Source organism: Cherax quadricarinatus, chromosome 68 (assembly GCF_038502225.1).
Source record: "Cherax quadricarinatus isolate ZL_2023a chromosome 68, ASM3850222v1, whole genome shotgun sequence".
Lineage (NCBI taxonomy): Eukaryota > Metazoa > Arthropoda > Malacostraca > Decapoda > Parastacidae > Cherax > Cherax quadricarinatus.
In genome coordinates, this window is record NC_091359.1 from 12,349,617 (window position 1) to 12,377,064 (window position 27,448).

Genomic DNA, 27,448 nt, shown 5'->3' on the forward strand with positions numbered 1-27,448 from the left:
AGATAACTTTTTTATCTTTTGATTTTGGCCCTTATTTCAACACTTCAGAGGCTCGACCTTATCATGTCTCAATCCTTGTGCCTAGCAAGACTGAGGCTTCATATGAACAACTCGATGACATTTACAGTTCTTATAACACAATAATAATGTTAGGATGGTGATGCAAGAAATGCTGCGGTCTGTAGAATAAGAATATAGTACTTGTTTAAGCTAATGTTTAATAGTAATGACTATGTATATTTTATTATATGGTAGAAGTTTGTTACTTAAAAATGGAAATTATATTTGAAAAATATTACTAAATATACGTGATTGTGTAAGTTCGCTTGTAGGATGATGTAGTGTTTGTTCGCTTGTGGGATGATGTAGTGTTTGTTCGCTTGTGGGATGATGTAGTGTTTGTTCGCTTGTGGGATGATGTAGTGTTTGTTCGCTTGTGGGATGATGTAGTGTTTGTTCGCTTGTGGGATGATGTAGTGTTTGTTCGCTTGTGGGATGATGTAGTGTTTGTTCGCTTGTGGGATGATGTAGTGTTTGTTCGCTTGTGGGATGATGTAGTGTTTGTTCGCTTGTGGGATGATGTAGTGTATGGGAGTGGAACGAATCATTTGTTATATTATACTGTGTTTAGTTTTTTCTGTGGTGAGGTGTGGAGATTATTTTCTAACCTTTATTTGTTTCGTAATTTTTTGAGGTGTTATATATTATGTATTTGTATATGAAGTTTAATATACAACAATAATAAGTGTGTAAAGAATTTTTGGATAATTGAGAATGTCTTCGTACATACAGTTTTATGTAAAATGTAAATACCTGTGACATTCTTTGGGTTATTTTGCATATTGTGTTTATGGCTGTAATTTTGGATGTAATAAACCCACCTGTATTTGAAGATGTGGGCTGTCTTTAGTTTACTATATGTGATGGTTGGGTTTTTTTTTTTGGGGGGGTATCAAACTTTTTAGTTGAACGTGTGTTTTCTTAAGTATAAGTTTAGTGCTAAGGTAGGGAATGTGGAGCTTTTTGTTGTTATATATAATGGTTACGTTTCATTGTTTACATTGTCTACATGTATAATTGTGTATTGCGTTTTTAAATAAAATATAAAAAAATACAATAATAATAATAATAATAATAATAATAATAATTATAATAATATATTTACTACAAGTACATGCACATGATATACAGGCCTAGCTGACAACAATGACATACTACTATATAGAAAGCCCCTTGTCATACTCAGCTTTTCGGGCAAATTAGGTCAGTGTTCCAGGATGCGACCCACACCAGTCGACTAACACCCAGGTACCCATTTTACTGATGGGGAACATAGACAACAGCTGTAAAGAAACACGCCCAATGTTTCTACTCTGGCTTGGAATCGAACCCAGGCCGTTGCTGTGTGAAGCAAGAGCGTTTGCCACGAAATTTGTTAGTAAGTTGGTTAGGACAGTTATCGTAACAGTGTTAGATAGAATATATTTATTTATGTTTTACTGTAACTTTATATATAGAAAGCTTTACCTATTTGGCACCACACACACACACACACACACATACACAAAAGGCAATGGGACCGGACAACATCTCTCCATGGGTCCTTAGAGAGGGAGCAGATATGTTGTGCGTACCACTTACCACAATCTTCAACACATCCCTGGAAACTGGGCAACTACCTGAGGTATGGAAGACAGCAAATGTAGTTCCCATTTTCAAAAAAGGAGACAGAAAAGAGGCACTAAACTATAGACCTGTGTCATTGACGTGTATAGTATGCAAAATTATGGAGAAGATTATCAGGAGGAGAGTGGTGGAGCACCTGGAACGGAACAGGAGTATAAATGCCAACCAGCACGGATTCACGGAAGGCAAATCCTGTGTCACAAACCTTCTGGAGTTTTATGATAAAATAACAGAAGTAAGACAAGAGAGAGAGGGGTGGGTTGATTGCATCTTCTTGGACTGCAAGAAGGCCTTTGACACAGTTCCTCACAAGAGATTAGTGCAGAAGCTAGAGCATCAGGCGCATATAACAGGAAGGGCACTGCAATGGATCAGAGAATACCTGACAGGGAGGCAACAACGAGTCATGGTACGTAATGATGTATCACAGTGGGCACCTGTGACGAGCGGGGTCCCACAGGGGTCGGTCCTAGGACCAGTGCTATTTTTGGTATATGTGAACGACATGACGGAAGGGTTAGACTCAGAAGTGTCCCTGTTTGCAGATGATGTGAAGTTAATGAGGAGAATTAAATCTGATGAGGACCAGGCAGGACTTCAAAGAGACCTGGACAGACTGGACACCTGGTCCAGCAAATGGCTTCTCGAATTTAATCCTGCCAAATGCAAAGTCATGAAGATAGGGGAAGGGCACAGAAGACCACAGACAGAGTATAGGCTAGGTGGCCAAAGACTGCAAACCTCACTCAAGGAGAAAGATCTTGGGGTGAGTATAACACCGAGCATGTCTCCGGAAGCACACATCAATCAGATAACTGCTGCAGCATATGGGCGCCTGGCAAACCTGAGAACAGCATTCCGACACCTTAGTAAGGAATCATTCAAGACACTGTACACCGTGTATGTCAGGCCCATACTGGAGTATGCAGCACCTGTTTGGAACCCGCACTTGATAAAGCACGTCAAGAAACTAGAGAAAGTACAAAGGTTTGCAACAAGGTTAGTTCCAGAGCTAAGGGGAATGTCCTATGAAGAAAGATTAAGGGAAATCGGCCTGACGACACTGGAGGACAGGAGGGTCAGGGGAGACATGATAACGACATATAAAATACTGCGTGGAATAGACAAGGTGGACAAGGACAGGATGTTCCAGGGAGGGGACACAGAAACAAGAGGCCACAATTGGAAGTTGAAGACACAAATGAGTCAGAGAGATAGTAGGAAGTATTTCTTCAGTCATAGAGTTGTAAGGCAGTGGAATAGCCTAGAAAATGACGTAGTGGAGGCAGGAACCATACACAGTTTTAAGACGAGGTTTGATAAAGCTCATGGAGCGGGGAGAGAGAGGGTCTAGTAGCAACCGGTGAAGAGGCGGGGCCAGGAGCTAGGACTCGACCCCTGCAACCACAAATAGGTGAGTACAAATAGGTGAGTACACACAGGCGAAATATTCACAAACACTAATCTCAGGTCGAAGGAGACTCGAAACTACGAACCTCGGAACAAGGAACGCAGTGCTCTAACACTGTACCATACTCGTCCAATAGCTTGGTGCCCAGCTAACGCAAGACGTTTTGGTCCAAGGCAGCCACCTTTCAGGCAGGTGGCTTTCAGCTTTTCATCTCATCCCCTGCATGCATCGACCAACGAGAGATTTTTAGGATGTTTAGAATTCGCAAAACAGGAGAAATATTCACAAACACCAACAGTGTGGTACGGTGGTAGAGTACTGCGTTCCATGTTCCAAGGTTTGTAGGTTCGAGTCTCCTACCGGCTTAAGCCAATGCCCTAACCTAGTCAGGCCAGGTCACATTCACTTAAGGAAGGAGCATGGCACCTGACCTAGTAGCACATATATCCTGATGACGCAGGGAGACGTGTGAAAGATCTTGAGCGGAAGATTTTCATCCCCCGTGGTGTGTTTTGCATTTTTAAGATCGCCCCCTGGAGATCAAGTCAGCCTTCCGACGTCTTAACCCATTTGACCACCATGCTACTAATATCAGACCCAGTGAGTACACTGGCTCTGCCACTCCTGAAGCGAGGACAATTGTGGCCGGGGAAACGACAGGAGTTGCAGATTCAATGTACTCACTGGCTGCCTGAAATTTATAGTATGGTGGTTAGGTGGGTTAAGGCGTCTCGGGAGGTTAGCTTGGTTCACAGGGGCCGGGCTAAATGTCCCGGATTCGATTCATAGCTGGTTGCAGTATTGTTAGTTACCTCTGTAGATCTTGCAAAAACATATTTTTATAAGAGTTGGGAAAGACTAGACATCTTCATAAAAAATGCATTACACTTCATAATTAACAATGTTTTCTTGAATATTTAATCATTATCCTCGGGATTCGTTGCTGAAATCAAAACAAATGTTTTTGATAAATTAGACACATGTGCAACTCTTGGGTATCTTTATTGAGGAAACGTTTCGCCACACAGTGGCTTCATCAGTCCATGATTGATGGACTGAACACATCGACTCAAGGTTGAGGGACTGATTACCTCATTCTCCTCCTGTTCTTCAAGTTTCTCCTATGTATGGACTGATGAAGCCACTGTGTGGCGAAACGTTTCCTCAATAAAGATACCCAAGACTTGCACATGTGTCTAATTTATCAACATGTCGGTTCTCTGAACCATTCATCTACAAACAAATGTTTTTGTTTAAAGGTAGTCACTAAGCCTACAGCAATTGACACACAAAAAAATAGGTAACCCATAGTTATTTCAAAGTAAGCAACTTAATTAAAGAGTTAATATCATTAGGCCCAGTTATATATTTTGCAATGAAAAAGCATTTTATAATTCTTAAATTCTATATATTCGGTATCAAAGCAATAATTGTAGTCACGTAACGTATTAAATTTAAGTTTCAAGTTTTCGAAGTTGGATATACTGGAAGCACTTCAACTTAGTTTATTTTGTAAACTTTCTGTACGTCATTAAAAAAAAATATCTAAATGCTAATGTAGAAAAAAAAAAAGGCATTTACATGCTAAATTAGAAGTGGATGTCCCTCTGCTGTTATAAGATATTCTTCAAACATAAAACAACTTTGTGTTTCATTGTGAATTGTAGCTACCACAAGCATCGTGTAGATTAGAAAACAGATGACGGAAAATTAGTGTACATATGCCGTTTCGTAGGCACTCGGGTATTTTTATGAGTCAAAATTTTTAAATTACGATAATAAGGAACCACAATACCCAATGACAGTAACATTATTGGGTATTGTGGTTCTTTGTTTTCTTAATTTTAACCAATTTTTTGAATGTCATGTAAAATATACCTGTGTGCTTACGAATGGCATATGTACACTAGGCTCGAAATAACATTAAATTTTTGATAAGAATTCTCTAAGAAGTGAAGTGTGTTATATGCTGTTTTCCAATTATTTTAATTCTCTCCACGACTGAATAGTATCACTGAAACAGCCGTGAAAGCAGTGATTCCATAAAGATTTTCTTTTTTTATAGCGAAACGTTGTGGTTAATAAGGGTAACTCTTGCATCCAGTTTGTTTACATTTACGTACCATTTGTGTTCCGTTCTCTTTTCTCAACCCAGTTTAATTAACGATACTTTTTTTTTACCCCCCCTAAAAAAAATTGTCTATCAAAAAATTTGCGGACTTCGTTACCATTCCTGTTATTTTTCTTTTCATTGAGAATTCTTTTTCAAATGTTACTTTTTTCGAACTTATGTAATTGTGGAATAAAGAAATAGAAAATAATTGATCTTTTCAGTCTTTATTTATGAAAAAAATGTTAGTTCCTTTACAGTGTGTCAATGTTTTTTGACAGGAAGTTGATGTTTCTTTCTGGTTTGTGTGGAACATCCATCGGTGTATATCGTTGATTACTTCCCGTATCCATAGCCGCCGCCATAGCCGCCACCGCCGTGGCCGCCTTTACCATAGACGCCACCTCCGCCATGGCCACCGCCTCCATAGCCGCCACCGCCATGGCCACCGCCTCCATAGCCGCCACCGCCATGGCCACCGCCTCCATAGCCGCCACCGCCATGGCCACCGCCTCCATAGCCGCCACCGCCATAGCCACCACCACCATGACCACCGCCTCCATAGCCGCCACCGCCATAGCCACCACCGCCATGACCACCGCCTCCATAGCCGCCACCGCCACCGCCTTTCGGGCCTGCTAGGTTGAAGTTATTGTTTGATGTTCCACCGACTCCCCCGTAGCCACCACCTCCTCCATGTCCTCCACCCCCATAGCCACCTCCTCCGTAGCCACCTCCTCCATGTCCTCCACCCCCATAGCCACCTCCTCCGTAGCCACCTCCACCGTGCCCTCCACCTCCGTGTCCACCTCCGTAGCCTCCACCTCCGTGTCCACCTCCGTAGCCTCCACCTCCGTGTCCACCTCCACCACCTCCGTGTCCACCTCCACCACCTCCGTATCCACCAGCCTGGATCATGGAGGCCAGAAGAGCCACACCCAGAAGGGACAACAGCAACTTCTGAAATTAAAAATTATATATATATATATATATATATATATATATATATATATATATATATATATATATATATATATATATATATATATAAAGAAATTTTAGTCATACAAAGGCCTTAAACAATACACATGTCTCCTTCAATACAAATGGCAATAGTTTCCCGTACACGCATAAATATTAACAGATATCACACACCAGAACACATGTGAAGACACTACTAGGCAGGACTCCACTTTTTTTAGAGGTGTAAAAGCTAGCTCAGGTAGGACGGGAGATGCTTATCCAGTTATGGTTAATCAGTTGACTAAAACCCGTCAGGAATTTTTGTTTCCCATTTTCTTACGAATAAATTACTACCACAGTACCAGTACTCATTGTCAGTAGAACCAACGCAGTGAAAGCCCAGACTGGATATATGCAATGCGAGATATGTCTCATGGTGTGTATACACCGGCAGTTTACTTTAATCACTATTTTTTTGTATTATTAATCTATTTTTGACTGGTGGTGAACTGGTTACCTGCATCCTTATTGATCCTTTGAGTAGTTGATAGGCTTTAAACCCAATTAACCCACCAGCCAGGTCGGCGAGGCTGTTCAGGTGGTTAGAAGCTGTTACATTAAATTTTAAATTACACTTCCTAATAGTCTGGTACAATATTTCACCTACCACCTATACTTTATTTCCTGGTACTCCTGCCTTTTCCAACACATTGGTAACTCTGGCCAGCTTCCCGACCGAGAGTTTCAAAATACGAATGATTCAATCAAGCTAATGATAGCAAAGGTTTTTCTCCTGTGATGTTCAGGGATTTTATCCTCCCATATGCTGGTCATCTTTTTGCGAAGTAGATAAGTATAGTGTGAATCATTATTATCTGATGCAGGATCGTGCTTCCAATTGCATCTTGCGTCGACCCCCACACAGATTTAGTGCTTCTTATACTAAGGAATAAATAATGTAATATATTCTTCAAACCTTAGTCCAAGCTTTATTTCTATAGACATTTGCTTCTCAAGGTACACTGTCAAATGCTTTAATTTCAGAACACATGGGACTTGACCTAATCTTCCGTCTAATGTTTTATCACCTCTGCATTTTTTTCTCCTCTCGCTGATCTGATCTCATTTTTTCCCTCGATAACAGTCAAAAGTGGAGAGAAAAGTTTTTCAATCTCAAATTCTAGTGTTTAGATATGTGACTGTTTTCAGCCGTGGGACTGTGACTTTTTCTCCCTACAATCAATTTGATTATCGTGGAAAATGACTGATATTCCGGCCAACAACAGTAAAAAATTGTCCGCGTTCATTTTCCTCCATCCCCCGGAAACAAACCCGTGTTATTTCGGATATGAGCCGTCTGCACTCTGTGATGCGGCTAGCATCCCGGAGGAATAATGATTCACAAAATAATCGGTAAGAGAGGAAGTAGCAAGAAGAACTGAACATTACCATGGTGTGTGTGGGATGGGTGGAGGTCTGAGGCAGACTGCATCGTCACCTACGAATCAACGTCGTTTTATACTCATTTCTTCGCTTGACGCCACACAAAGAAATCAGTGCGATTTAGCCAATTTGTGATGAAACCAAATTATGAAAGACCGGGAAGCTTTAGTGAGAAAAGGTGTATATTTACCATCTGAAATGCGACTTAATGATTTCTTTTTCAGTCTCTGTCCCCTCAAGGGAGGTTCCTTGACGCTGGCGAGGGGCTCTTGATCTAGGGAATTGGATCTGTACTCCAGTTCCCTGAATTGAGCCTGAATACCTTCCATCCCCCTCCTACATGCGCTGTATAATCTTACGGGTTTAACGCTCCCCCATGATTATAATAATAATTCAGTCTCTGTACTTACTTCAAAATATAAAATAAAAATAAAGCCTATATATGCATATTTTATTTTCACTTTTTTTACACATCACTTTCACAGGCTAAGAGTTGGTATCTTATCAACTTATTTTAGAGCCTAGCGCTGTCTTAAGGTATACTGTTACGTAGCAGGATGCAACCCACAACAGTCAACTAACCTCAGGTATGCATGGGTATTCCCAATACAAGCACTAAGAAGTGTATATCTATCCATATACACCAAGGAGCACATATAGCCGAGTATATACACCGTCGGGTGTATATTTTTCAGCCTAAATGTATTCATCCTGAGAGTTAATTTTAGTCCCCATTTTAGGTATTAAAGAAAACTTTCAGTGCACTTCTGATATGTAGCCTTATTGACCCTAGTGTAGTCGATAGGCTTTAAACCTCGTAAGGCAACTACAGTGCAATACAGTTTTCGTGAAAATAAATGAGGCAGATAAAGTGAAAGGTGTTGGTGTTAAACATTATGTTGGGTATCCAGACGGATCTCATTGTTACAAAATACTTCACAGTGTAATAATTAGAGATAATTATCTGCATAAACATAAACAATGGCGTAAAAGGCATAAAATACCGACCAAATATTTAAGAAAAATACGATAAATTTGTACATATGTAGACTACGCTTCGCTTGGAGACCAAGGAGACTAAGAATGAAGATCAAGATTGGAGAGACCAAGGATGAAGATCATTCTTGGAGACCAAGGGTAAAGACCATTACGGAAAACCAGGCTTTGAAAGCAAGGTTTAGCAAGCCTCTGACTTGAGAAACTTTGGTCTCCAAGACACTTATGAGAGGAACGTTAGGATGACATTTCGGTCCGCCCTGTACCGAAACGTCGCCATAATGTCCCTCGCGTCTGTGCACCTTTTTGGCGAATTGTTCCAGCTAGGATACTAAGAATTTTTATTCAGCACTTCACTTTTTTTTTTTAATAAATTTACTCTGTACGACTACGTGTTTGGCTCTTCCCCATAATTTTAAAAATATTGTACAAGCCTATACAAAATAATTTTTAAGGGCAATCATGAATTTTTAATCATAAATCGATTTTTATGAATGGATTTGGTAGGGAATCTTTGTCGGGGAGAAATATCTCATTTTTTTCATGTTTTCATGCTGCTGAGTAATATTTCTGTTGTTGGGAGTAATATCCCTATGGTCGGGAGTAATATCTCCATAATAATATCCCCATTGTCGGGAGTAATATCTCCATGATAATATCCCCATGGTCGGGAGTAATATCTCCATGATAATATCCCCATGGTCGGGAGTAATATCTCCATGATAATATCCCCATGGTCGGGAGTAATATCTCAATGATAATATCCCCATGGTCGGGAGTAATATCTCCATGATAATATCCCCATGGTCGGGAATAATATCTCCATAGTCGGGAGCAATATCTCCATGGTCGGGAGTACTATTTCCATGATCGGTAGTAATATCTGTATGGACGGGAGTACTATTTCCATGATCGGTAGTAATATCTGTATGGACGGGAGTAATATCTCCATGATCAGGAGTAATATCTCCATGGTCGAGAGTAATATCTCCATGGTCGAGAGTAATATCTCCATGGTCGGGAGCGATATCTCCATGGTCGGGAGTAATATCTCCAATATCAGGAGTAATATCTCACTTGTCGGGAGTAATATCTCCATGATCGGGAATACCACCTCCATGGCTGGGAGTAATATCTCCATGGTCGGGAGTAATATCTCCAATATCAGGAGTAATATCTCACTTGTCGGGAGTAATATCTCCATGATCGGGAATACCACCTCCATGGCTGGGAGTAATATCTCATTGGTCGGGAGTAATATCTCACTGGTCGGGAGTAATATCTCATTGGTCGGGAGTAATATCTCCATGATCGGGAATACCACCTCCATGGCTGGGAGTAATATCTCATTGGTCGGGAGTAATATCTCACTGATCGGGAGTAATATCTCACTGGTCGGGAGTAATATCTCACTGGTCGGGAGTAATATCTCACTGGTCGGGAGTAATATCTCCATAGTCGACAGTAATACATAATGCACTTTACAGTCAAGCATTAGATTCATCTATTAAATTTTATTGATAAAGAACGTAATAAAAATTCCTTACACTGTGCTGGAGTTCTTAATTCCGCATTACAACGTATTGCTCTACATCAACACCCAAAGAATCGCATGGCTTCAAAATATTATATCGTTATTCATAAAAAAAATCCGTATACTTAAAAAATCCTTAAAGTAATCAGTATACTTAAAAAAATCTTTGGTCACGTTTCTTGGAAATTTTATGCAGATCAACGGACTATAACGTGGAATTAATGGCTCTTTCTCTCGCGTCCAAGAAAAGCAGTATTTTTTAAATATACTGTCCAGCCTATTAAAAAAAACATAGTTGATTCGCTCTCAAGTCACTGAGGCATTGTTGAGCTGTCACTCCTGGCACTGACAAGCGTTTATGAGAATAAAAATATACTTTTGGCGAAGCTTGCCCATGGACACCAATAATATTGACATGTTAATAAAAATTATTATTATTATTATTATTATTATTATTATTATTATTATTATTATTATTATTATTATTATTATTAACTACTGTAAACTCCTATGAATCATATTGACCCAGACTTTCAGATAAACTCAGACTTATAAACACTCACAACGACACACTGCATTCACAAATGTCCCTGTTGGTAGACAGGAGGAAGAGAGATGTGACACTGGTTATATTTCTTCTGAGTAGCAGATTGCTAGAATGGGATCCAGAAGATAGTATGTGTTACAATAAAAAGAAAACCATACCACGGGTGGGGTTAGAACCCGCGATCAGTCTCAAAACTCCAGACCGACGCGTTAGCCACTGGGCCAGCTCGCCACAAAAAGGTTCAACCAACTAGGTACGTATATTGATACACCATAGGAAGGTTAGCATAGGCACCACTGTGACCACAAATACAAGTTTTTACAGACGAATCTCCAGCTAGCGTGGCAGTAACGAACTCTAGCTCAAGTTTTGAGACTGTTAGCGGGTTCTAACCCCGCCAGTGGTATGGTTTGTTTGCAATCGTGTCATTACGATTTCGTGAGTCATGTGCTACAATAATAGGAAATTAAATTTTGAGGGACAAACTCAATGTTGAACACAGGAAACCACAAACAAAAATAAGCTCTTTTAACTTTAAATAATATCAACAGGTAGATAGGCAACAAAAAATGACATGAACGTACACATTAAGCTGGAAATTTACGTAACACATTTCTGTTGGTGAAAACAAGAAATAAAAAAGAATACGCTTGACAGTACCAGATCGCCACTACAAAAAATCTGATCCGTATTAGAAAACATATTTCTGAAGCGGAACTTCTGTCACTTCAGAATGCAATATTGCCAGTCATAATCAGGTGTTAGGTGATATATTTTCATGGTTAGGATGCTGCCACTCCTAGTCTGTGATTGCAAAGGTCTGTAAGACTTGTTATTTATGTTATACAATAACGAAAATAAGACACGAGCAATATTTAGATACCCAGCTACACTCCCCGTCCTCTTGGAGATGGGGAAGGACTTTTGATAACAAGGTTTGTATCTTTCGCCCCTCAAGGGAGGTTCCTTGACGCTGGTGGGGGGGCTCTTGATCTAGAGAATTGGACCTGTGCTCCAGTTCCCTGAAATGAGCCTCAATGCCTTCCATACCCCCCTCCCACATTCGCCGTATAATCCTATGGGTTTAGCGCTCTCCCATGATTATGATAATAATAATAATAATAATAATAATAATTTGGATCTTTTTCCAAGGCTTCAGACCTGATTTCCTCCCATTCTTCACCCTCACACACTGACCGACAGGGTCTACCGTGTTTCTAGCACGGAAATCCCTTGATTTTTAAGTTGCGTGTTAGCCTATCAATCATTGCAACATGACAACAGGTGTTCATTGACTGTCATTAATTTACAAAACAAGTGAAGAAATCTGACAAAAAAAAAAAGGAGTATTATAATATTAATTCTTGTAATCTACATCTACTACTGTTTTTACTATAGCAGCTACTTATAGGACTTCTACATCCACTGCTGCTATTATTATTACTACTACTGCTACTATTTCTACACTACTATTACAACCACTACTACTACTACGACTGCTACTACTTTCTATACTACTTCCACTAATAATAATAATAAAACCTCATCAGCAACAAAAAACAAAAGAAATGAAAACATGAACAACAACTACACTGTCAATAACACAAAATATAACAAATGCAGTCTTGTTTTAATTTCCTCAGGTGGCCCCTAATAAACAAATATTTAAGCTTTACTGAACAAGTCTCTTAGCGAAGGGAGATAACTACATTCAACTACGTTAAACTGAGAAATAAAATGCTCACCTGTCTTTAATAAGCTCTTGAACCTGTGTGATGTTCAGTAGTGAGGTTTAAGATGATCCGAGCATCATGATGGCTTTTTTTTAGTATTAGATTTTCTTTACATCTTGTGAATTCTCCTGCCCACTTATTTACACTTCATCTATATGACATTTCGTTATTATTTAAGAAAATATTCGAATAAAGTCAGATGAGGAATTACGAGAAGTAATTTTTTTAAACGTGTGATTTTTGTGGTGTGTACTCACCTAGTTGTGGTTGCAGGGGTCGATTCATAGCTCCTGGCCCCAAACTATTCCACTTCCTGACTGTGTGTGTGTGTGTGTGTGTGTGTGTGTGTGTATGTGTGTAATTACAGGTTTGGCTCATGGTGTCCCATCATTACTATTTTTTGTAGCCCTTAGTATTTTCTCTTTTAATTAATCTCAGTGATCTACCACTATGTGAAAATTTACACCTGAAGCTTCTTCTTGTTCCTATTGTAATTATTAAGAAAGCTTTTTTTGATCTATCATGTCCTTTTATAACCTTATATATGAATATCATATCTCTTCTTTTCCTCTTGTCAGCCATCTTGAGCATCTGTTATGTAAATAACTCTTCACCGTAACTCATGTTTCAGCTGTGGTAGCAATTTTGTAACTCTAGGCTTCTAGCATATCAATTTCTTTTTCATGAGTGGGCACCATGCAATTGCTGCATATTCCACATATTTTTATAAAATTTCTCCATTCGTATATCTTTGCAGTTTCCTAGTGGAGCATATTAATTTCTCAAAATTATTTTTTACATGGTTTTCCGGGTGATATTTGTTAATAACAACTCGATTCTTCTTTCTGTTTCATACTCTCAACATTTTATTAATCTCGCTTTCTCCAATTTCTGTTACATCTCATTTATCTACTATTCATTAATCTCTAATAATAGGCAATCAATCAAGAATTGTTAATATCTTCCAGGTTTAGTTTCCTGAATGATACTTATTACGAAGTAGTAATTGATGTATCTAGATCTAAGTCTGACCTCACTTTCATGTTTCTAGATAAACAGTATATATTGTATGTGGCTCCTCAAGGAAGGTTCCTTGACGCTGGTGAGGGGCTCTTGATCTAGGGAATTGGATCTATGCTCCAGTTCCCTGAATTAACCCTGAATACCTTCAACATCCCCCCCTCCCCCACAGGCTCTGTATAATCCTACTGATTTAGCGCTTCCCCTTGATTATAATAATAATAATATTGTATGTGGCCTTAGCTACAGATAATGCCATAAACCAGTCATTATCAAGCTCACCAAATTATATATAAAAACATTTCTAAGAAATAGAGGTTGCCTTCCCTTACACGAATGATACCCAGTTTTCTTCTATACCATCAAAGTCGTATTACACTTGCGGATTTAGTGTTTTCCTCTGAATATAATAATAATAATAATAATAATAATAATAATAATAATAATAATAATAATAATAATAATAATAATAAACCTAGTCAACGATTCATTCTAATTTAATAAATACGTTAGTATCAAATGTTAGAGAACGAGTCATTCACAAATCACAATGAAAGCAATTAAAAACAAAGTGCTCTTCGCGATCATTTACGATTTTCGTATAATTGAGAGTGCATTGAATCTGCCAAGTACGGACCAGGAAGCCTATAATGCAGTGTTCATTTTTTCTTCTGTTTACATCCTTTAAGTTAAGATCCAGCTACAAGTTTAAAGGTTGGACGAACTGCAGTCAATTGGTACTTCGTTACACGTGGCCGGTCGTTTTTTTCTTGTTTTTTTTTTTTTTTACGTTCAAGAGTCGCACGTAATTTGCAACGCCTGCGTTGTGCGTAGCTGTGCTGGGGAACGGCGTCAAACTGACACTCATTTAGTATTACGAAATGGACACGGAATAATGGTCGTTCGTTGTATTCTGCTGAAGGATATTACACCGAGAGGTGTGTGTATATCTCAGAGTGCCATAAACTAATCCTCATGGGAGAAAACAAAATAGAAGTCACTTTTCATCAAAACATAGATCATTTGTCGGGAAAAATCATCGGTCACGGGTCTATATAATATGACTCATTCATTGGTGTCGACGCTAAAACCGGGAAGCGAAAAATCCGAGTTGTCTAAGGACATACGTGAAAGTGATGGCCTAGGCCCTAGATGGTCCTGGATTAGGCCACGGCAACAACAACTTTTATTTAACGTCTATAACTCATGTGTGAATATTTTTTCGCAAGAAAACGGTGTCTTGATACGGATATAAGTCCGATGATGGTCTTTTTAGTGGCATTTCGAAGGAGTTTCGAAAATGAAGAAGTGGGGAGTAGTGTTAGTGGCCCTAAAGCTGAGTACCAGTGACTCCTACCCTTCGAATAGGCTGCAGATAATTGCTGTCAAGCATTCGGGAATGTCTTTGGCTCCAGTAGGCACTGGTATCTACTGATTTGTTTTATAAAAGTGTAGCTGTTAGCTACTGCTAGTGATACACTTGTGGTATCTTCACTGCAACGATGGTGAAGCTCTTCTTAAAACTCCAGCAAGAACCTGGTTTTAAGTTCGGCCACTCCCTATTTTGTGCCTCGACCCTAGCGTCGTGAAAGGTCTACTTCTAGCCATCAACACCAACCTACAATCAAAATCGAAGATGCAAGCATCCTCGATTTTGATGCCTGCAGTCTGGGATGTCTGTAGTTGGGGGGTAGAACCCACGATCAGAGAGTCATAAAACCCCAGAACGATTTCGTGAGTCATTCTCATCATAACGAAGCTCGTTCAGTGTTGTGGCCCTATGATGGGGTCGCAGTTACAAGTACTGGACTGGGGTCATAAGGTGAAGATGTATGATTAACGTTATCAATTACAGATACAGAACTGGAGTCATCAGTTCTGGGTAAAAAAATGGAGTCATCAGTTATGAGTACAGAACTGGAATCATCAGTTAATGGCTTAATTCTGTTTTTTCGGTATTTTCACATTCACATGGATGGATTTTCTTCAGCTAATATGAAATTCACTGTGGTGATTCTTACATCAACATATCTATGCATGAAAAGTCAAATATAACCTGGACAGAAAAATGAAATCCGGGATGAAAGACATCTGAAAATTTCAGTTCCATTCACATACCTTCATCAGTACTACTGAGGCCGAAATGTACAAATCTCATTTAGCCTGTGCTTCATTTGTCTGTTTTTTTTTTCACTTTTCATCGATCTGTATTTATTAATTTTAAGGCAAGAATATTTGTGCATTATAGTAGCTGAGATTTTTTTCTGAATTTTTCTTTAAGTTATAAAAGCAAAACAAAGTCAATAAAAGAAATATTTCGAATCGTAAATGAAGCCTTTTCAGTAATCTTTCTCACCATTTCATAATTTGGTTTCATCACAAATTGGCTAAATCGCATTGATTCTTTTGTGAGTCGTCAAGCGAAGAAATGGGTATAAAATGACGTGGAGTTCCAGCTGATGATGCAGTCTGCCTCAGACCTCCGACCTTCCCACACACATCATGGTAATGTTTTTTACAGTTCTTCGTGTTACTTCCTCTCTTGCTGTGTTTTGTATCTTTAATTTTTGTGTTCATGATCTGAACACAATGCCGGATGCATCGTACACACACAATACTGCACAAGTGTCTTATTTCTAAACTTGCATCACAAACTGAAAGGATCCGGGTTCGATTTCCTAGTAGGGCAAGACAAGTGGGCAAATCTCATTACACTTTTCGCTTCTGTTCACCTTGTAGTAAATAGGAACCTGGTTTGAGGTATCTCGCTTAGTTTCAAACGTCGTGTTCAAAGTAATTGATATATTAAGATATTTAAAATAAAATTCAAAAAGCTGGACAATAATTTTTTTTTTGATGACTTGTTCAGGAGCCGAAGTCGAACCGTTCAATGTTACTAATGAAAGTAAATTATCACTCCTGGGTTATAAATGCTCTGGTTTAAATCGACGGAATTAAGTCTCACTTGAAGTCAAACGAGACGTCAAGTTTGTGAGATATGGTGAGACGACGGAGCTGATGAAGCGCTGAAATTAAATATATGTTATATCAAGTGTGAAACTAATTCCCCAACCTCCCTACCGTTACGGTCTTTTGCCCTTCTCTACTTTTCTCGCCCCTACTGTGACTTGACAGTGGTCCTGGACGAGCCAAAACATTCATAAGGGTCCTCTCCAAGTGGGGATTTTTACGGTGAATTACTCCAGAGACGGTACTGTGACTTTTATTCTTTGTATCACATATGTCCTGAAGGTTAGAACATTTGACAATATACCGGGAGTGACAAGCATTTACAATAACAAAGGAAGAGTTATGAATCATGTTATTGACGTTGCGAGAGTGATGGAGTCTGTGAAGACTCGAAGGAGTTACATTAATTATATTTTATGCTAAGCACTAACTCCTATTGATCATTTAACATTATGGAGTGATGTAGGTTAGATCCTTCCTTCACTAATTGCTACAGACTCACTAAAAAATTCGCTTTGCGCAAATTTTTTTTTTTTTTTAAAGGGGATGGACTTATGAGATAGATATCACACCTTTCATGACAGAAAAGAATATTATCAGGGTTCAAAAATTATTTTTATTTTGAATTGTGTGTCAGAAGGGAAGCTTCCACTTTCACCAATGTATTAAAGAGAGCATACCAGGGTCAGGACGGGTTCTGGCCCGGGTCTTTTGCATGTGACCTGACAGTAGGGAAGCATACAGCCCTTGATCACGACCTCCTCACTAACACTAACACGCTTCCCTTAAAGGTGGAGAGAATAAAACCAACAGGAAATAGAGCACTAAGTTACAGAAGACTCGGCTATAGAAACATTGTACTTGATTTTTGTGAAGTGATATTATTAGTCTGACGAAATGGAGGTTTTAACCGCCTCTGCTGTAACTGGCTTCCTGTTATGTTACGTGCAAAGCTTATTGACTGTTCATGGGATCCTGAGACTACGTTTCGCGGTAAGAGACTCGCCACCTTGAAACAAGACTATTATACTTACATCACCTCCTCTTTTTTTAAGACTGAGGCAGTTTACACCTCAAAATTACCTCTCCGTTGGCCAATAATTCCCTAATCTTACATCTCCAGTCAATAATGGTTTTAGCCTTTTAAATAGGCATTAAGGTAAACTCTAAGAGTTATACGCTGATATACACCTTTCTGTGTATATGCGCTGAGAGATACACATCTTTCAAGGTATGTAATACACAGTAATCTAAAGGTGTGTGATGTATCAACATTAATTTATTTGACTGAAGTACGGTGTAGATATTTACCACAGGGGATGCTTCCTGTAGTGTATATCATAGATACTTACCACAGGGGATGCTTCCTGTAGTGTATATCATAGATATTTACCACAGGGGATGCTTCCTGTAGTGTATATCATAGATACTTACGACAGGGGATGCTTCCTGTAGTGTATATCATAGATACTTACCACAGGGGATGCTTCCTGTAGTGTATATCATAGATACTTACCACAGGGGATGCTTCCTGTAGTGTATATCATAGATACCACATGGGATGCTTCCTGTAGTGTATATCATAGATATTTACCACAGGGGATGCTTCCTGTAGTGTATATCATAGATATTTACCACAGGGGATGCTTCCTGTAGTGTATATCATAGATACCACAGGGGATGTTTCCTGTAGTGTATATCATAGATACCACAGGGGATGCTTCCTGTAGTGTATATCATAGATACTTACCACAGGGGATGCTTCCTGTAGTGTATATCATAGATACCACATGGGATGCTTCATGTAGTGTATATCATAGATACCACAGGGGATGCTTCCTGTAGTGTATATCATAGATACCACAGGGGATGCTTCCTGTAGTGTATATCATAGATATTTACCACAGGGATGCTTCCTGTAGTGTATATCATAGATACTTACCACAGGGGATGCTTCCTGTAGTGTATATCATAGATACCACAGTTGATGCTTCCTGTAGTGTATATCATAGATACTTACCACATGGGATGCTTCATGTAGTGTATATCATAGATACTTACCACAGAGGATGTTTCCTGTAGTGTATATCATAGATACTTACCACATGGGATGCTTCATGTAGTGTATATCATAGATACTTACCACAGGGGATGCTTCCTGTAGTGTATATCATAGATATTTACCACAGGGGATGCTTCCTGTAGTGTATATCATAGATATTTGCCACAGGGGATGCTTCCTGTAGTGTATATCATAGATACCACAGGGGATGCTTCCTGTAGTGTATATCATAGATACTTACCACAGGGGATGCTTCCTGTAGTGTATATCATAGATACTTACCACAGGGGATGCTTCCTGTAGTGTATATCATAGATACTTACCACAGGGGATGTTTCCTGTTTTGTGTTGCTGATCATATTGAAAGTTATACATTCCTTTTGTTCTGGATTCATTTTCATTGTAATAATTTTTTATCCACTTTTATTTCAGAAGTTACTATTATCTCTCCTGGGTGTGGGTCTTCTGGTCTCCGTGACCCATGCTGGACACGGAGGTGGAGGACACGGAGGAGGTGGCTACGGAGGTGGAGGACACGGTGGTGGTGGCTACGGAGGTGGAGGACACGGTGGTGGTGGCTACGGAGGTGGAGGACACGGTGGTGGTGGCTACGGAGGTGGAGGACACGGTGGTGGTGGCTACGGAGGAGTCGGTGGAGCATCAAACAATAACTTCAACCTAGCAGGACCCAAAGGAGGTGGTGGATATGGAGGTGGTGGCGGTGGATATGGCGGCGGTGGTGGATACGGCGGTGGCGGCTATGGTGGTGGTGGATACGGCGGCCATGGTGGTGGTGGATACGGTGGTGGCGGCCATGGTGGTGGTGGATACGGTGGTGGCGGCCATGGTGGTGGTGGATACGGTGGTGGTGGCCATGGTGGTGGTGGATACGGTGGTGGTGGCCATGGTGGTGGTGGATACGGTGGAGGATATGGCAAATAAGCTACAGGCAACGCGACTTAAAACTTAGTGAAATAAGATCAAATTAAACGTTTAATAGGAATTATTTGTATTGTAAATTCGTGAATAAAGACTGAAAAGGTAGAATATTTTTATGCCTTTATTGCAGATAGAAAAAATACTTGGTAATTTATTTCCATAGTTTTTAAATAAAATACTTCGGTGAAATCGCTATTATTATAATCATAGGGAAGCGCTAAACCCGTAGGATTATACAGCGCATGTGGGGGGGATGAAAGGTATTCAGGCTCAATTCAGGGAACCGGATCACAGATCCAATTCCCTAGATCAAGAGCCCCTCACCATCATCAAGGAACCTCCCTTGAGGGGGGGGGGGTGATTCTGCGCCCTTCCACCGAACAGTAATATCCTCTCAGTACTTATTCCTCTGACTTTTGCAGGTTTAGCGCTTCGTTTTGATAATTGTCTACCTCCTAAATGTTCTCGCTTCTGGAAGGTTTATCAGGAAACAAATGTTTCCTGACGCGGGTCTTAGCCATATGATGACTAGCAGCTAGAGCTTTTGGTCATCTGACTGAGGCCTTCCTTTGGCTTACTGGTCCACTCCCCCTCCCGTCAAGGGAGGTTCCTTGACACTGGTGAGGGGCTTTCGATGTAGGGAATTTGATCTGTGCTCCGGTTCCCTGAATTGAGCCTAAATACCTTTCATACCCCCTCCCTACGTGCACTGTATAGCCCAACGGGTTTAGCGTTCCCATGATTATTATAATCAACCCCCCTTTAAAAATTATGGTTACAACCAATAATTATTAGTTCCTGGGAGATCATTGCCCCAACAGTCCAGTACCAGACGATCTTCTGGTTGGTGCATGGAACAGAAAATGTGTATGGGACAGGAGGGAAAAAGGTATACAAGGTAGGGAAACTCATTCAGGCTGTCACTTCAGCCCAGCGGGTATATAAAAATCTTAAAAAAAAAAAAAAAAGAATTGCGCTGCTGCTGGATGTGTTCGGAATCGATTCTGGATTATTATGTTTGATGTCATTGGTTAAGAGCCACCGAGTCCTACATAAGCAACTTGGTAGAAGAAAATTCCTCTCTTGAACACTCCATTTTTGTTTTCAATCATTGGGATGCACCGAACCCATATGGGATATGCAGCGCCAAGGGAAGCAATCAGATTCAATCCAATCCAAGGAAAGGGAGGACAGGTCCAGTTCCTTGGATCAAGAATCCTTGAGGGGGATAGACTTCCAAAGCACAAGAACCTGCAAAAAAAAAAAAAAACTCCAATATCAAGGAATATTTTAGCAGTCTGGTTCCATAAGTAAAACCCAGTATAAGTACTGACAAAACTATTCAAACTTCTGAGCAAATAAAAACTTTCAGTCAGCTGTAGTAATGAGCAGACTTGGGTCACTTTTTTTTTTTTTTTTTTTTTTTTTTTTTTTTTTTTTTTTTTTACACAGGGATTGACAAGGTTAAGGATTCCTAACTTTATTGACAAGCTAAGAGCTGTTACCTACATCAGCTCATTTGAAAGCATTTTTATTATGAGATATACAAGTAGGGAAAAGGATGAAGTTTGAGCCATCTGTGTGCCAGCATTTTCATTTGATCAACTGACTATCTCGTTGACACTATGCCGTATGAATGTGTTCCATACTCGAGTCATCCTGGGTATATATGATCTCAGATGGAGTGATGTTCTGGAGAAGGGTACAGCCAGAGTGAAGTTGCTGCTTTCTGCCCGTCTTGTGGCATAAAAGCTTGTTTCACGCTGTCCTCGAAGTGGATCCAAGTGTGGCACTTTGACAATATTGGCCTTGTACATAACAGTAAGGCCACCCACATCCCTCCTGTGTTGAATGCTCTGCTGAAATGACAGATCTATCCAGGCGAGAGACGAGACGTCTTGCTCTGTTCTCTACTCTGTCAAGCAGTCGCAGATGGGAGGGGGGGGGGCAGGCAAACCAAGAAAGTGGAGCATACTCAAGGTGTGAGCGTACTTGTGCCTCGTACAGAATCTTGCAACCCCTACTGTCAAGCAGATGCGAGATACGGCGAAGTGCTGTAAGCTTCCTGGCTGCCTTGTTTGCAAGATTTACAACATTGTTCTTCATGGTTTGGAGTCAAATTTCACCAAGGATATCAACTTCTCCAGGTGCCAACACCCTCCCGTTCATCCTTACTACTGCACCAGCATTACCATCATGACGCCTAGAGACTATCGTCATTTGCGTTTTCTCAGGTGCAAATGTTACTTGCCATCTATTTCCCCCAAGCTGATATAGCTCTTAGCTGGTGATTGATGTAGCTTATAGCAGCTGGCATTTCTTCTCTTGGATAAGTGAATGTCAGTGTACAGTCGTCTGCATATGCGTGTGATTCTGGGATGAGATGAAGGTCATTGAAGTAGAAATTCCATAATGGTTCCAGCACGCTTCCTTGTGGAACACTTTTCCCAATAGGATGTCTTGCTGATTCCGTTCCATGAAGTTAATCACTGAGGAGACATGCTACTCTGAAAATAATGTGGTACCTTCGTTCACTAAATGACCTTGTTTTATTTGGCGTGATAGTCTCCAACATAATTAATCAGTTAAATTACTTTAATGATTACAGATTTCACTCAAATTTCTTGAACTCTCTGGCAGTATCCCAAGTTAGTTTCAGGATTAGTACTTTATGCAGCGTAAGGGGTTGCTACCTGGAGAGTTTACCTGGAGAGAGTTCCGGGGGTCAACGCCCCCGCTGCCCGGTCTGTGACCAGGCCTCCTTAGGTCAGTGTCCCAGGATGCGACCCACACCAGTCGACTAACACCCAGGTACCCATTTTACTGATGGGGAACATAGACAACAGGTTGAAAGAAACACGTCCAATGTTTCTACTCTGGCTGGGAATCGAACCCAGGCCCTCGCCGTGTGAAGCGAGAGCGTTAACCACCAGAGCCCTCTATTTTAGTTCTAAAACACTCGTGGGTTACGGAAGAAGGTACTTCTGTACTTCCCCCATGGAAATGTATTGGCAACGAAGTCCTCGTAGATCAGTGTTAGTGGAACGAGATTTTATTTGATCCAAGGTTGTGTATATGCACTAAGCTACTCGGCTTTTCTGCATTGCTGATTACGTATTAATAATCATCGAAACTACCAAGATTATATTCATGGAGCGCTAACCCCTAGGGTTATATAGCGCCTGTGGGGGGAAAATGGAAGGCATTCAGGTTCCATTCAGGGAACTTTAGTACAAATATAATTTCCTAGATCAAGAGCCCCTCCCCAGCGTCAAGGAACCTTCTTCGAGGGACCACGATCTCTTCACCTGGAGGTGGAAAATTTGTTTTATACTTTCTAGAATTAAACTATTTACTGTGAAATAAAAAATATTTTCATGTTCTCTAAAATGGACTTAGATTCTTTGACGTGAATTAAGCAATAGTTTAGAGTTTTCGTCCTGTGTGAAATTTATTAACTTACTGGATTAAGTATGAGGAGTCTTAAACACTAGTGATATTATCTTTAGAGTATTTAAGGTTATGCACGGTAAGCTGAATTATTATTATAATCAAAAAGAAGCGCTAAGCCACAAGGGCTATACAGCGCTGCAGGGCAGGAAGGAAGCGAGGGCATCAGGTGGCAAAAGGGAGATGGATGAGTAATAGGTTACAGATAACAGTGGGGCAGTGGATGGTGAAAGGGTAAAGGGCAGCAAGAGACTGAGCTAGAAAGGGCTGAGGGGAGTGCGACAGGTATCATCATCAGAGTTTGTGGAGTAAATCAGTCGTTGTCAAGAAGTCAATGAGAGAGTCAGGATTAAAGGAGGGTTCATCAGCAAGAAGGGAAGGTAAAGAGAGTAGTAGAACGAAGACGACATTGGAGGCAAATTCTGCGTGCACGTTGATAGAGAGGGCAGTCTAACAGAATGTGGCTAATCGATACTGGAACTTGACACTGCTCACAGAGAGGAACAGGGTGCCTCTCCATGAGATACCCATGAGTAAGACGAGTGTGGCCAATGCGAAGGCGGGAGAGAGTGGTCGCCCAACCTCGGCACTGATGACAAGAAGACGGCCAGTAACCTATGCTCGGTTTAATAGAAGGAAGTTTGTTACCAAGCAGAGTTGATCAATGTTGTTGCCAACGGGTGTGAAGGTGGATAGCTATTGTAGCAAAATAGTCCAGAAATGGAACACCTATATAGGAAATTGGTAGGTTATGTACTGCTGACTGCGCAGCAGTGTCTGCCTGTTCATTGCCCTGTACGTCGACATGACCAGGGACCCAACAAAAAACAGTATCTTTATGCTTGGTAGAGATACGGCATAGCCAAAGTTGGATACGGATAACTAGGGGGTGAGATGTATCAAATTTTTGTATAGCCTGTAGAGCACTAAGGGAGTCCGAGACTACCACAAATGATGACACAGGCATAGATGTGATATGAATAAGTGCTGCAAGAATGGCATACAATTCAGCAGTAAAAATGCTAGCCGAAGATAATAAATGCCCCCGCACGATGCTGTCCGGAAACACTGCTGCGAATCTGACGCCATCTGAAGACTTAGAGCCATCTGTGTACACAGCGATGGCATGAGAATGAGAGTGGAAGTGATCAAGAAAAAGAGCGGGAAGCCACCGTAGGCAGTTGGGCTTTCAAGCAAGGGAGTGAGAAAGAACAGACCCGAAGAGCTGGAACTTCCCAGGGGGGTAGGGAAAAGTGAGATGCTACATGAACATATAAAGGTGGTAACTGAAGGGAAGACGAGAGCGAATGTAAGCGAAGAGAACAGGGACGGAGCAAACAGGGGTGGCGAACAAATAATGTCTACTAATGTCTACGCACATGCATATATATATATACATACATCTAGGTTTTTCTCCTTTTTCTAAATAGCTCTTGTTCTTTTTATTTCTTCTATTGTCCATGGGGAAGTGGAAAAGAATCTTTCCTCCGTAAGCCATGCGTGTCGTATGAGGCGACTAAAATGCCGGGAGCAATGGGCTAGTAACCCCTTCTCCTGTATACAATTACTAAAAAAGAGAAGAAGAAAAACTTTATAAAACTGGGTTGCTTAAATGTGCGTGGATGTAGTGCGGATGACAAGAAACAGATGATTGCTGATGTTATGAATGAGAAGAAGTTGGATGTCCTGGCCCTAAGCGAAACAAAGCTGAAGGGGGTAGGAGAGTTTCAGTGGGGGGAAATAAATGGGATTAAATCTGGAGTATCTGAGAGAGTTAGAGCAAAGGAAGGGGTAGCAGTAATGTTAAATGATCAGTTATGGAAGGAGAAAAGAGAATATGAATGTGTAAATTCAAGAATTATGTGGATTAAAGTAAAGGTTGGATGCGAGAAGTGGGTCATAATAAGCGTGTATGCACCTGGAGAAGAGAGGAATGCAGAGGAGAGAGAGAGATTTTGGGAGATGTTAAGTGAATGTATAGGAGCCTTTGAACCAAGTGAGAGAGTAATTGTGGTAGGGGACTTGAATGCTAAAGTAGGAGAAACTTTTAGAGAGGGTGTGGTAGGTAAGTTTGGGGTGCCAGGTGTAAATGATAATGGGAGCTCTTTGATTGAACTTTGTATAGAAAGGGGTTTAGTTATAGGTAATACATATTTTAAGAAAAAGAGGATAAATAAGTATACACGATATGATGTAGGGCGAAATGACAGTAGTTTGTTGGATTATGTATTGGTAGATAAAAGACTGTTGAGTAGACTTCAGGATGTACATGTTTATAGAGGGGCCACAGATATATCAGATCACTTTCTAGTTGTAGCTACACTGAGAGTAAAAGGTAGATGGGATACAAGGAGAATAGAAGCATCAGGGAAGAGAGAGGTAAAGGTTTATAAACTAAAAGAGGAGGCAGTTAGGGTAAGATATAAACAGCTATTGGAGGATAGATGGGCTAATGAGAGCATAGGCAATGGGGTCGAAGAGGTATGGGGTAGGTTTAAAAATGTAGTGTTAGAGTGTTCAGCAGAAGTTTGTGGTTACAGGAAAGTGGGTGCAGGAGGGAAGAGGAGCGATTGGTGGAATGATGATGTAAAGAGAGTAGTAAGGGAGAAAAAGTTAGCATATGAGAAGTTTTTACAAAGTAGAAGTGATGCAAGGAGGGAAGAGTATATGGAGAAAAAGAGAGAAGTTAAGAGAGTGGTGAAGCAATGTAAAAAGAGAGCAAATGAGAGAGTGGGTGAGATGTTATCAACAAATTTTGTTGAAAATAAGAAAAAGTTTTGGAGTGAGATTAACAAGTTAAGAAAGCCTAGAGAACAAATGGATTTGTCAGTTAAAAATAGGAGAGGAGAGTTATTAAATGGAGAGTTAGAGGTATTGGGAAGATGGAAGGAATATTTTGAGGAATTGTTAAATGTTGATGAAGATAGGGAAGCTGTGATTTCGTGTATAGGGCAAGGAGGAATAACATCTTGTAGGAGTGAGGAAGAGCCAGTTGTGAGTGTGGGGGAAGTTCGTGAGGCAGTAGGTAAAATGAAAGGGGGTAAGGCAGCCGGGATTGATGGGATAAAGATAGAAATGTTAAAAGCAGGTGGGGATATAGTTTTGGAGTGGTTGGTGCAATTATTTAATAAATGTATGGAAGAGGGTAAGGTACCTAGGGATTGGCAGAGAGCATGCATAGTTCCTTTGTATAAAGGCAAAGGGGATAAAAGAGAGTGCAAAAATTATAGGGGGATAAGTCTGTTGAGTGTACCTGGTAAAGTGTATGGTAGAGTTATAATTGAAAGAATTAAGAGTAAGACGGAGAATAGGATAGCAGATGAACAAGGAGGCTTTAGGAAAGGTAGGGGGTGTGTGGACCAGGTGTTTACAGTGAAACATATAAGTGAACAGTATTTAGATAAGGCTAAAGAGGTCTTTGTGGCATTTATGGATTTGGAAAAGGCGTATGACAGGGTGGATAGGGGGGCAATGTGGCAGATGTTGCAAGTGTATGGTGTAGGAGGTAGGTTACTGAAAGCAGTGAAGAGTTTTTACGAGGATAGTGAGGCTCAAGTTAGAGTATGTAGGAAAGAGGGAAATTTTTTCCCAGTAAAAGTAGGCCTTAGACAAGGATGTGTGATGTCACCGTGGTTGTTTAATATATTTATAGATGGGGTTGTAAGAGAAGTAAATGCGAGGGTCTTGGCAAGAGGCGTGGAGTTAAAAGATAAAGAATCACACACAAAGTGGGAGTTGTCACAGCTGCTCTTTGCTGATGACACTGTGCTCTTGGGAGATTCTGAAGAGAAGTTGCAGAGATTGGTGGATGAATTTGGTAGGGTGTGCAAAAGAAGAAAATTAAAGGTGAATACAGGAAAGAGTAAGGTTATGAGGATAACAAAAAGATTAGGTGATGAAAGATTGAATATCAGATTGGAGGGAGAGAGTATGGAGGAGGTGAACGTATTCAGATATTTGGGAGTGGACGTGTCAGCGGATGGGTCTATGAAAGATGAGGTGAATCATAGAATTGATGAGGGAAAAAGAGTGAGTGGTGCACTTAGGAGTCTGTGGAGACAAAGAACTTTGTCCTTGGAGGCAAAGAGGGGAATGTATGAGAGTATAGTTTTACCAACGCTCTTATATGGGTGTGAAGCGTGGGTGATGAATGTTGCAGCGAGGAGAAGGCTGGAGGCAGTGGAGATGTCATGTCTGAGGGCAATGTGTGGTGTGAATATAATGCAGAGAATTCGTAGTTTGGAAGTTAGGAGGAGGTGCGGGATTACCAAAACTGTTGTCCAGAGGGCTGAGGAAGGGTTGTTGAGGTGGTTCGGACATGTAGAGAGAATGGAGCGAAACAGAATGACTTCAAGAGTGTATCAGTCTGTAGTGGAAGGAAGGCGGGGTAGGGGTCGGCCTAGGAAGGGTTGGAGGGAGGGGGTAAAGGAGGTTTTGTGTGCGAGGGGCTTGGACTTCCAGCAGGCATGCGTGAGCGTGTTTGATAGGAGTGAATGGAGACAAATGGTTTTTAATACTTGACGTGCTGTTGGAGTGTGAGCAAAGTAACATTTATGAAGGGATTCAGGGAAACCGGCAGGCCGG

General features: G+C 40.6%; 2 protein-coding genes across 2 annotated transcripts; one reads left to right on the plus strand and one right to left on the minus strand.

The window, feature by feature from the left end:
* Nucleotides 1–5,418: 5,418 nt before the first annotated feature.
* On the minus strand, nt 5,419–7,645 carry LOC128697620 (uncharacterized). Its single transcript, XM_053789449.2, has 2 exons — nt 7,620–7,645; nt 5,419–6,167 (listed from the first exon to the last, which is right to left on the minus strand). Exons 1-2 carry the CDS (start codon nt 7,620–7,622, stop codon nt 5,544–5,546), a joined length of 627 nt encoding a protein of 208 aa, XP_053645424.1. The 5' UTR covers nt 7,623–7,645; the 3' UTR covers nt 5,419–5,543.
* Nucleotides 7,646–15,922: 8,277 nt separating this feature from the next.
* On the plus strand, nt 15,923–19,511 carry LOC128697892 (ctenidin-1-like). The gene is made up of 2 exons (XM_070099513.1): nt 15,923–15,948; nt 18,908–19,511. The coding sequence occupies exons 1-2, from the start codon at nt 15,946–15,948 to the stop codon at nt 19,415–19,417; spliced, it is 513 nt and encodes a 170-aa protein (XP_069955614.1). The 5' UTR covers nt 15,923–15,945; the 3' UTR covers nt 19,418–19,511.
* The last annotated feature ends 7,937 nt before the right edge of the window (nt 19,512–27,448 follow it).